Source organism: Muscardinus avellanarius (assembly GCF_963383645.1).
Source record: "Muscardinus avellanarius genome assembly, chromosome: 6".
NCBI lineage: Eukaryota > Metazoa > Chordata > Mammalia > Rodentia > Gliridae > Muscardinus > Muscardinus avellanarius.
Genome location: NC_137791.1, coordinates 118,738,578 through 118,751,076, shown reverse-complemented (window position 1 = coordinate 118,751,076; position 12,499 = coordinate 118,738,578). Strand labels below are relative to the sequence as shown.

Below are 12,499 nucleotides of genomic sequence, written 5' to 3'. Positions count from 1 at the left end.
AGAAGGGCCACTGTCATTCCCATCTGAGAAACTTCCAAGAGTCACATGGTGCATGGGAACCAGAGGTAGAGTTTAGACCCAGGCAAGTGGACTCCCAGGTTCAAGCTTGTGATCATAGTGCTCTATTTTCTCCTGTATGTTTCAGTTCTGTGTTAAAAAAAAAAAGTGTAATGATTTGTAACTTCCTGTAGGATATAAAAAAACGCACAGGGTAGGACTGACTCTGTATTCTTCAAACTCCAAATAAAATTATGAATCGCACTAAATATTAAATTGCATACACCAAGTTCCTACCAGACTTGAACTTACCTATTTAATAAAACTGACAGACTGAAGCAAAGGAAATTTCGATAGAAATATTTTTCAAAAGTGCACCATTACTTCTTTTAATTAGTGATGGAGAAGAAAGAGAAGGACATAGAAACATACTTGAAATAGCTGAATGGTGAGAGATGACCTTTTTAGACTACTAGAAAAGCTTCAGAAAGACCAGAGTCACAGACTGTAAGAACCTGGTTGAACTCAAGTCTGTCTTCCCCAATTTTTCGTTTTGAAGGAATGGAACTGAAACCCGGGGAGGCCGACTTATGCAAAGCTGCACAGTTAGAGACACACTGCAACACAGAACATCCAGTTTCTAAGATAGGCACATTTCCAGTAATATTTGCTATTTAATCAAACATAGGATAATTTCTTGTACAGAGTCATCGGATGCAAACCTGAGTAACATGGGAAGTGGTTAAATGAGAGAACTGTGGAGCCCTGGCATACAGCGAGTGCTCAGCATCGATGGTGAACAGTCGCTACAGTCAAAGCCAAGGCTTCATCCTCATCTGGATGCACGATGGGTGAACCTGACTGCCTCGGACAAGCCACACCCATTGTTCTGGCACCATATTTGCACATCAGCCAGGCACCCCACACAGCCCAATGCACATGGCTGTCCTCTACATTTGGAAAACCCATTTTCCACATGGGGTCCTTCCAAAGAAATACACTTGAAGAGACCTCCTAGCCAGAGGTGAAAATCTTCCTTGAAATGCTTCTCTTATTCCACCCAGAGATAACTTAGCTAGAATGCAAGAAAACAACAAAAGCTTTATGGCTTGGGAAATCAGACAGTTGCTGAAGAAATGTGTCACCTGCAGACTCGTTTGTTGATGTAGTTGCTTCTCCCTCCAGATCATGAGTCCCTGGTGAGCCGACACAATGTCGAATTCATGCCTCTATCACCGCATACTTTGAACAGTGACCAGCTCCAACTCTGGTAGACAGGTGCCACCTCTGTCCTCTGTCCTCTCCAATGTAAGAGCTCCTCCTGCCCCAGACCAGGGACGTGAGGCATGCTTTCATATGTCCCCCCATTTAGTGTAGGGTCTGGCATTTTATCAGCCCTGATTGGATACTTATTGAATAAATACATGGCTGCATATGGCGAAGATTCAAGCAATTTCTATGTTGAGTTGATGCCTGGAAACCATAACAACCAATAGCTTTCCAGGGTTTAATGGGTTTTAGAGGGTAGAAATGTAGCAAAAGTCATGGTTGTTAATCAGTAAGTGTCCACAGCTGCAGTTCTGGAGGTGTGCCTGGCCATGTGGATACCCATCCTTGTTCAAAGACACTTATTTTTCAGGGAAGCCACATTCTTTGGGCTCAGTCAGACATAGGCTCAAGAGTTTCCTTACCAAAGCCAAAGCGCTTTGCTTTTCTAAGATTGGTGGATTTATGCCTCTATGTCTGGGCATAAGAGTACAGACTTTGAAGCCAGCCTGCCTGGATCTCCATCCCAGGTCCGAAAATGTCCAAGCTGGGCAACTTGGGTAAGTGACAAAACCTTTCTGTGCCTCTGTTTCAGTGCATGTAAATAGTGATCCCAGTATGTTAAGGTTCCCACTTGCAAACCTAGGGTTAAACACATCAATCCACATAAAGCGGGGGTCAGGGGAAGTGCTCAATCAGTGTGAATGATTATTCTTTTTTATAATGTATGCATTTTTCAGTTCTCCAAGCCCACTGGTTCCCTGAGCATGCCATTGTCTCGTGAGATCAGGTGGCTCCAAGAACACCCATGATGATCACAGAGGTGGGACTCGAACACCAGTCCTCTGTCTCCTGGGCTCTTCCAAGCCCCTCCTTCTTACTCTCTGGTGGACTGGAAACGAAGACCTTTATATTCCTCAATGGGACTATTGGGATGTGGCCCAAACACACACTTTGTGGAAACAGTAATTCAATGAGAATTCCAGGGGCAAACAGTGCTGTGGCGCTAGCGGCCACGCAGGACCCATAAAATGTGGGCGTCTCCCTCAGAATGCCATAGTTTTTGCAAAATTGGAGAATCCAGGTGCCAAAGGTAAGATTAACGATTAAGAAACTTGCAGCCGGGCGTGGTGGCGCACGCTTGTAATCCCCACGCTTGGGAGGCGGAGACAGGAGGATCGCGCTGGTTCGGAGCCAGCCTCGCTGGCATAAGAGACTCTGTTTCCACATAAAAATGTTAAAAAATAGGTCTAAGAGTGTAGCCCGTGGAAGTGTATCCCGGAGGTAGAAGGGCTTCCAGGAACCCCCGTACCACCAAAAAAAAAAAAAAAGGAAACTTGCAGCCAGGCAGGTGATCTGCCTCTGCCTTCTGCAGCAGGTCCCCTCTCCACCAGAAGCAACAGAGAATGCACTGTAGTGTCTTCAACTACAGGCTCCCTGTTTGCCAGTACACCCACAGGAAACCGCTCAGGAAGTCTAGTATCAGAATGGCACAATTTCAGTACAAATTAAGTGAGTCTTACCTTGAATAACACGATGGCGTAGTCGTATATTAACGCGGGATCCTCTGTCTCCAGGGCACCCTTTGCATACCACTCAATGGCAGCTTCGGGATTCTTGGTCACACCTTGCTGCCCCCAGAACAGCATCTGGGCCAATCGTTGCTTAAAGACAGTAGCAATTTACAAGTGACTTTCCTGTGTGATGCTTCCACTTAATATAAGTGGGAGGACAAACCTAGTTTAAAATGCTTTATGTTGAGAACCAAGAATTAGACACACTATGTCTTCCAATGTGTGTGTGGCGGTGGGGGGGGTTTGGCAGAGCCCAAAGGTAGATTTGCATAAATACAAGCTCTCAACACAAGTAGTGCACATGGTGTGTGTGTGTGTGTGTGTGTGTGTGTGTGTGTGTGTGTTTACTAAACCCAGGGCCAGAGCTGGATGGAACTTGGTTAACAATCACAGAGCTGGATAGAATCTGGTCAACAACTCACAACTCTGTCCTCCTGTCAAAGGCCTCCTCTGTTGGGAGACAGTGGGGCCTGTGGTCAGCACAGGGGTCTCTATCTGTCTTTGTCACGCAGGGAATTCCTTACAGAGCACTGATTGCCTATGGTATCATTTGTCTGCGTGGCTGGATCCACCATCAGACTTGAGGCCGGGAGCTACAAAGATTACTCCCGTCCCTTTGGGCCCACCCAGTAGAGCTCAGTTAAAGTTCATAGAAGCTTCTCTATCAAAACTGGTTGAAGGAAAGAAGGAAGAAGTATTCACTGTTGTTAGGGAAGCAAAAAACCAGCCCGGAGCACCCAGGCAATGGCCATAGTATTTTCAAAACTGTGCACTAGACTTCCTTCCAGCACTGGAGTGCTTGCGGGCCAGGTTCAGATGCCCAAGAATGGGACCAGGAGCAAATCTGTTAACATTCTGCCCCCACGTGGGTCCTTGGTTGTCTTCCCTTCATTCTGTTCTTCTTGTCATCTCTGTCTCTTCCCTCGTTCCCATCTATTTACATCCACTGAAACGCTGGGAAGATCTTTACAGTGGGGTGGGACACCTGTTCCACAAGAATGCCTGAACAGTTTGCTTTCTCAGTGCCTTCAGTTCTTGTCTGTTTTCTTTCCTTTTCCCATCTGTTATGGTTTGGATATGGAACATTCTCCAGAAATATTCATGTATTGGCCACGCAGAAATGTTCGGAGGTGAAATAATTGAATCAGGGTTCTGACATCAACGATGGATAAACCCACTGACTGATTAATACTTTGAATGGATTAACTGGGTGGTAATTATAGGCAGGAGGGGTGTGGTTGGCAAAGGTAGGTCATTGAGAGAGTGGGGTTAGGGGCTGTAGATGTCCTTGGTCCCTCCCTCCCCCTCTCTGCTTCCCACTGCCATGAGCTGAGCAGCTATTCTCTGCCACGCCCCACCGCCATGATGCTTCTGCCTTAGAGCCAGCCAACCATGGACTGAACCTCTAAAATTTTAAGGCAAAATAAACCTCTCCTTCTCTAAGTTGTTCTTGTTAGATATTTTGGTGACAGTAATGAAAAAACTAATAAATACACCATCTCTGCCCTTTTTCCTTCTCAGGAGCCCTGGAGGCTCCTCCTGACACAAAAGCTTAATCTTTCCTTTAGGAAGAAGGCTTCCTCCCCACCAATCAGCCTCAGTAGGTTCCCATCAAGGGAACCTTTCTTCAGTGAAATCAAAGCAGAAATCAGATAGAGAACATTTCTACCTCAATGTGCCCCATGCTCCTCTCAAAAGTCCATCCAAAAGACAAGAAATATTTGAAACACAAGGTGGATCCTGTTGCCTGACACACCACAAATTATTTCCTATTGTTCTCAGAGGAATACATAGTCCATTTTTCAAAGCCCACCTCATTTCTCCTGCACCCACGATGCTTCTTGTTCATTATCTAATGCCTGCACCACAATATCTGATAGGAGCCTTGAAGGCCATTCATAAGTACTATGGCACACTCTCTTCCTGGGTGGCTGGTAGGACTGCACGCTGGCCTACCTGAAGTCACCAGTGGCCATGTGATTTGCTTTGGCCAGTGAGACATCAGTAGCCATCAGTGCCAGCTCTGAACAGAAACCTGCAATAAGCCGTAGTTGTGGCCTGCTTTGATGGTTTTGGGAGCAGGTTTGGTGAAGCCTGGGTCAGCCTGGGCATGGAGGGACTGTGAAGAAGTACCCTTGCCAGCCCCCATTGGACAAGAAAGTGGTATCATGAACAAGAAGTAAACATGCATTGTCTTAAGCCACTGAGGTTGGGAAGGGTTTGTTACTGTGGCATAACCTGGTGATCATATGAGCAAGAAATAAACAAGTTTTAAAGCACTGAGCTTTGGGAGGTTTTGTTACCGCAGCATAACCTGGTCTATCCTAGCTAAAAGAATCTCCAGGACAGTGGACTTGTGTTTACCTGAGCTGCTGCATTGCCTCGGGTAGCTTCATGCTTCAGCCACATAAAGACATCACCATCTTCTTTGGTTTGTACCTTGAGTATTTCATCATCTTTTAGCCTAATGGTTTCAACATATGCCTAAACAGGAAGGAAGAAAAGAATAAGGGAAGGAAGGAGAGAGGGAGAAAGAAATATCCAAATACTATGGGCATGCAAAAGGCATGACATTATTTTTAAGCCAGTAATTTCCCAAGCAAAAAACTATGTGGAAGTTAGAGAGATATTCAGAGATATTCAGAAGTAAGGGCAATATGAGAAAGATGAGACTCCAGGGGAATGACTGAGGGTGACTAGGGAAGGTGTGGAGGGGGGAGACAAAGTCATAAAGAATGCAGAGTAGAAACAAGACCATGAACATATACAAAATGGCAAGTTCCAATCTCAAAGACTTGCGGGGTGAGGGAGGGGTGATCCAGTGAGGAGGGCAATAAGGGTTATATGCACGTATTTGTCTAGCGCTCTGTACCCCAATATGATATGAAATTACAATGTACCCAATTTAAAAACTATATGAATACTTGAAATATGAAGCTTGTCTACAATGACACAAACTCACATTCCTTTTAAACAAATCTATTGCATCTCATATATCTACAAGGGTGTTTGTTCTTATCAAAGTGTTGGCTTGGGGAGGTCAGAATTTTTTTTCTACTTCCACTTCTGTTATTCCAGCTTATTCAGAAGCCCACCTGATACCACTGATTTCAAAGCCAGGAATTGCACACACGTGGCATCAAAAATGCAAATCAATATTTCCTGAGTAAGAAATTTTATCCCAAAGTATTACATTACTAGCCGGCATGACTAACACCTTCTATTCCACAGGCTCAGCTTCAAATATTCTTTCGGCTATTTCCAAAAATTTAAAAATCTATTCTGAGAAGAAGAGGGCATGTTAACTCTGAGAATTTGAGAAAGAATGTTCTGGCAGCTCTACAGAGGAACCCAAAGGAAAAGCTCAAAGTGTTTTGAATTTGCACCTAGCCTCCCAGGTATCTATCTGTCTCCTTTGGAGAAAACAAGATTCATCTTGATGTATATACATTTTGGCTGTTCATTAGAAATCTGGTCCCATTGTTTTGTGATCTCCCATTGGACAGGATGAAGTATATGTGATGGACCATTAGGGGGTGCTAGAGAGTGCCTGCCATGCCCAGTGCGGGTTATAGATAGGTGGTGAGAAATTGGAGGGGTTCATATGGGAAGAAGGAAACCTCAGAGACCAAGTAACCAGGCCTGATTTCCCCTCTGTCTTCGTTAGTTAAGAAAAATGCTCAGCTCTACAAACTCTAATCAACAGCCCAGTCCTTGCCATGTCTCTTTGCCTCCTGCACTGTGGCCCTGAGGAGACAGGAGTCTCTTCAAGAACATTTGTGTGTGATCTCAGACTTGGGAACCCTGCTAGTCCTACAACCCAACAGGAACCCATTCCTGCCTGATGTTTGTCCAAGGGAAGCCACCAAGCTAACAGCAAAAATTAGAATGACGATGGCCACCACCTTTCATTGAAACCAGCTATGTGCCCAGGTGTTTAACAAATGTGTTTTCAATGAATTCTTCTGGCCTATGACCTAGGCATCACGACTCCCAGTTTATAGGCAAAGAAGTGGAGCCTCAGAAAGTGAAGTCATGAAGTCTGAGCTCAAGATCTCAGTGCAGAGCTGACCCTGGGAGCCAGGGTGCCCAGACTTCCAAGACAAAGTTCTTCCCACTGCAAACAACGTCGCCCTCTAGTGAGGAGGCCCGGGGATCTGGGCTGGGCACCGGGGCTCTCTCTGACTTTTGCATTGTTCTTTTTTGAATTGGTGCATTGTAATTACACATCAGAGTGAGGTTCACAGTGATAGGAAGGTGCATGCAGATAGATAGCATTTGGTGTGTGTTTCCCTCCGGGTCCCAGTCTACTCCCTCCCCCTCCCCATACATAATATCAAAATTGGTATTGACAGCTTCATATATGAATACAAGACTATTTGAACTGTTCCCATCACCGAATCTTTCCTTTCGCCTCCCCACCTCCCTCCTTAATCCCCTTTTACTATTCTACTAGCGCCTCCTCTGATTAACTGGAGTCCTGGTCATACTCTTTGCCAAGTGCATGGCCAAGAGGAGGGCTGCTCGGCCCCAGACCCGGCCCCAGGGGACACTGTCTTCCGCCATGAGCCCGGCATCGGGCAGAGCTCAGGCCGCCCTAGGAATTCTCAGGGGGAGGATTTTTGTTTATCTGGAGAATTTGGGAGTTTCTATTTTGGGTTTTCTATTTCTTCTTGTTTTATTCCTCCTTCTCCTCCTTGTCATGGGACTTGGATGAAAGACACAACATGGGGATAAACAGTTCCTCCCCTGCAGTAACTCATATCCCCAGGTCTTTCTGCCCCCATTTGGCACTGATAACACAGTATCATGACCTTCACTCACAGTCGGCCAGGCACTTCCCAATCCCTTACCCAGATGGACTCCTCAAATCTTTGTGACCCAATAAGACAGTCACTATCAATATCCCTAATTTTATACATGTGGACACTGAGCCCTAGGGAGGTTAACTAACTGGCCCAAGATCATGAATTTAAGTCTTCATAGCTACTAGTCAGATCCATGAACCTGGGAAGAAGCAGATGGTAGACAGTCTCACTGTCTCCCCTTATATACGAATCAGCTTTTTTATATTTATTTATTTATACTGGGGAATGAATCTAGGGGCATTTAAGCCATACCACTGCCCCCCCCCCCTTTTTGCGGTACTGGGGATTGAACCCAGGGGCATTCTACTTCTGAACTATACACCAGCTCCTTTTTTTATTCTGTATTTTGAAACAGGGTCTCACTGAGTGACAGAGGGCCTCACTAAGTAGCTGAGGCTGTCCCTGAACCATAATCCTCCTGTCTGAGCCTCCCAAGTACTGGGATTACAAGCATGTGCCACTACGCCTGGCTTCCAAGCCCTTTTTATTTACTTATTTTTATTTTGAAACAGGGTCTCACTAAGTTGCTGGGGATCTTGTTAAGTTGCTGAGGCTGGCCTGGAGCCTGAAACCCTTGTCTGAGTTTCCCACGTACTGGGATTCCAGGTGTATACAACCACGCCTGACCATAATGAGCTCTATCTCCCTGGGCCGGGAGGCGTGTTGGAAGAGACCATGCTCCAGAGAGACCTAACAACCACATGCAACTGGGAAGGAAGAACACCTTTGCCTTCTGTTTCCCTGTCCCCTGACCTAGGCCCTTCTTACGCCCCTGGTGGTACCACTGAGCTTTTGCAGCAAGATAGGGCCAGTAAGAGTACAACTTCTCTCTGACTTCTGGGTTTAGATTCTAACTCACCACCAGCTACCTGTGGGCCTTGTGCCTGGTGCTTTATTTGATATGTATTTTCTGTATTCATGAAATGAGCGTATCATGGTTCCTGCTATATCAAAAGTGCTCAACTTACCAGGCCTTCTTTGTTTCAGTGCAAAGAGAAAACACTAGGTTCAAATCTAGGTTCTACTGCTCATGTGCTACATGGCTTTGGGCATGTTCTTTTTTTGTTTGTTTGTTTGTTCTTTTTTTTTTTTTTGGTGGTACTGGGGTTCTTGGAAGCCCTTCTACCTCTGAGCTACACTCCCAGAACTATTTTATACTTTTTAAAATTTATTTGGAAACAGGGTCTCTTAAGTCAGCAAGGCTGGCTTCGAACCTGCACGATCCTCCTGTCTCTGCCTCCCAAGTGCAGGGATTACAAGCGTGCACCACCACGCCTGGCGGGCATGTTCTTTAGCTTCTCTGAATCTCAGTTGCTTCTTCAGTAAAATGGGAATGACACCCATGCTGACCTTATAGGATTGAGTGGAGATTAAATGAGTCAGTTTATGCAAGAGCTTAGCAGCATGCCTGGCACAAGGCGTGTTCTCAGTAAGTGGAAACTCATCACTTTTAGGGCTCGGTTTGTTTAAAAGTATAAAAGGCAGATAGCAGTTTAGAACATCAGCCTTCCTATTGGTACTTGTAGTTTTGTGTAGCTCAAAGCCTTATTTTAGAGGAATGAAGGTCTAAGAGAAGTCTATGCTTAGAAAATGAAAGAAATACACTAAGCCAAACATGAGAAGAGGCGGGAGGGAACTGGATGGGAATTAGGTAAGGGCCAAATGAGTGGTGTGTGCATGTGTGCCTCCACCATCTTATACTCCACTGAGATGTATGATTACAGTGTACCAAGAAAACATTTTTTAAAAAGAAAGTGAAAGGAATAGAATATGGGGAGCGTTGGGACCAGAAACATTTTAGAGAGCTCCTACTACGTGCTGGGCTCTATTCAGCACACGGCCTGTGGACTAGCTGGTTTGTGCTGTAACCCTGTGAGTTGCTGAGAAAATGAGACAGAGAGGTGAAAAGGTTGACCAAGTTTTCACGCCCAGTAAACAGCAGACCCAGGAGAACCTGGCCCTGGAGCTGTATGCCCTGCCTTCTGCACCCAGGCTGGGGAAGGGTACTTCTACATAGTTCTGGGGTCACCAAAGGAACAATTAGTGCTATATCAGAGCCACATGCCTGATCCCTCCGTGAAAGCTGATTATCTATCTGCAAGGGCATCTGAAGGCACGATGGCCCTCGAAAGGAACAGTGTCTGCTGGTTCATCCCTCCAAACAGCATTTTGTAACCAGGAAGGAAACTGTGGCATTGGGGGCAGGAGGTGGTATGCAGTCAGACCGAGTGTCCCAGACTGGACAGTTCTGGAATCTCCCATGGTTTCCCGAAGGTTCTTTATAAAATCAGTGTCTCCAGAGTGAGTATCTCAGAAGTTCATGTCTTACACTGCAGGGTTAAAACCTGCTGCCAGGTCCCAGGAGGCCCAATGTCTGGAAACTCTGCAATGCTCAGAATGCCCTGGACCAAGCGCCAGAGAAGGCACCATGCTGTCAGTCCGGACAGGCTCATGCTCACGGGCTTTAGCTCCCTGCCCTCCCTCAGCCCATGGGCTCCACACTCAGCATTTTTATCAGACCCACCGCCATCACTGAGTTCAGGAAAGGCCTGGAGGGGGCAGAGAGAGGAGGGCAGAGAAAGGGGGAGGAGAGACAGAGGGAAGAGAGGGAGAGAAGGGTAGAGGAGAGAAAAAAGACAGGGAGAGAAAAAAGAGAAAGGAAAAAGGAAGAAGGAAGGGAGAAGGGAGAGAGGGAGAGATGGGAAGACAGAAGAGGCCAGGAAGATAGAAGCCCTCTAGATCTGCAGCAGGAAAGGCTCTCGGCAGCCCCAAATCTTCCAGAAGCACCTGCCTTCTTCAGACTTGTAAAATGCAACAGTCCACCCAGCACGTTCAAGAGGAATGGACGATTTCATAGCCTACACTTAACCTGGCTGCCTCCTCCGCCTTCCTTCGGGGCTCCTTGGAACTGTCATGAAGAGACTGCCTCTTGGAGAGTCTAAAATCAGCTCTAACGTTTGGTTCCCAATAGGGCTGTGTGTGCTTTCTCTGTTGAAATGTAACATTTTAGGAATTTTAAAGTAAGGATCGGGAAATATCAATTGTAACAGAGAAGAGAGAAGGAAGCAAGATTCCGCAAATGCGGGATGCCACATATAAATGCAGGAGGCGCAGGGTTTAAGCCGCGTGCCCTGGGTACCCATCATCAATAATGAAACACTGATCACATCAAGGCACACCGGCATGAACAAGACATCCCTGTTACCTGCTGTTCACCTTCAATGAGCTTTGACATCCCTTCCATCAGCCCATCGGTAAACACTGAGTGCCAGCTGAATACCAAGCACAGGGCTGGGTGCCAGGGTCACCAAGGTGAATAGACAGGTTCCTGGCTCACAGAGCTAACATCCAAAGAGGGAGCCAACTCTGAAACCCTGGGCACGGCACCCACACAGGACCAAGAGCAGGGATGTGTCTGGGTGCTGTGATGGCACAGCAAAGAAATTCAGGGAGGCTCTCGGAGAAGGAGGCGATGGCTAGGCAGTTGTTAAAGGAGGAGGACTCCATGGAATGGGGCCAAGGAGACTGGGCAAGGCCAGGGCATGGGGACAGCATGGTGTGGTCAAAATTTGCTGTTTTCAGAGTTGGCAGGCCAAGCCGAGATGGTTAAGAGTCAAGGACGATGTAAAATTGGATCAAGGAATGCCTTATGTACCCTGTGACCAGTCAGACTTAGTTCTTTGGGGTCAGTACTTCTGAATCTTGGCTGTACATTGCAATCACCCAAGGAGCTTTAAAACACACGTGCATGCAGTCATCACTTGGTATCTAAGGGGATTGGTTCCAGGACCCCTGCAGATTGAAAAATCCCAAATTCCTCATGTTCCTTATATAAAATGGTATGGTATTTGAGTATAACCTACACACATTCTCCTACATACTGTAAATCATCTCTAGATTACTTATGATAGCTAGTGCAAGGCAAGTGCTCTGTAAATAGTTATTATATTGTCTTGTTTAGGGAATAATGATAAGGGGGAAGTCTGTACATGTTCAATGCAGACACGATTTTTTTCTAATATTTTCAACCTGTGGTTGATTGAAGCTGAGTGTGTGGAACTTGCAGATTTAAAGGGTGACACACACACACACACACACACACACACACACACACACACTCACATCCCTCCCTGGGCTCCACCCTCTGCCACTTCACTAAGGTGCTTGGGGTGGAGCCTAAGCACAGGTGTTCTTTCAACCCCCAGGTGACCGTGAGGCTCAGTCAGGTTGAGAATGTTATTGTCCTTTGCTGTCAACAGCCCACTTGGCCTCCAAGAAAAAGACTGGGAAGGAACACAATGGGGACAGAAAGACCACCGAGGAGGTATGTTTATTTTGACAGTTGCTCAGACTGGATGGCTTAACAGAAATTTATTTTCTTATAGTTCTGGAGGCAGAAAGTTCGAGATGAAGGTGGCAGCGCATTTATTTCTACTAAGGGCAGTCTCTGTGGTTTGCAGATGGCTGCCTTCTCTCTGTGACCTAACGTGGCCATCCCTCTTGGTTATCCATATCCTAATGTTTTCTTATATAGACACTAATCCTATTGCACTGGGACTCACCCTAGCACTGAATCCCATCTTTAAACACCTTATCTCTAAGTATGATAACATGTGGAGGCACTGGGGATTGGGACCCCAACATATGAACTTCAAGGGGATACGGGCCCATAAGAGGCGGCTGCTGCAGTAGCTCAGGGGAGGAATGAAAAAGAACAAAATTGAACAGTGGCGACAGGAATGAAGAAGGGGAGTCAAAGACACCCCCGAGTTTCCAGCATGACAATGGTGCCGC

At 46.2% G+C, this 12,499-nt stretch overlaps 1 protein-coding gene across 1 annotated transcript in view; it reads right to left on the bottom strand.

The window, feature by feature from the left end:
- SEL1L3 (SEL1L family member 3) overlaps positions 1–12,499 on the bottom strand; it is a gene marked incomplete at both ends in the record, with an annotated part of 114,103 nt that overhangs the window by 36,741 nt on the left and 64,863 nt on the right. The window contains 2 exons of the mRNA XM_080697461.1: positions 2,787–2,927; positions 5,202–5,321. Coding sequence (XP_080553587.1) covers positions 2,787–2,927; positions 5,202–5,321 — 261 coding nt within the window. The remainder of the gene's footprint in view (positions 1–2,786; positions 2,928–5,201; positions 5,322–12,499) is intronic.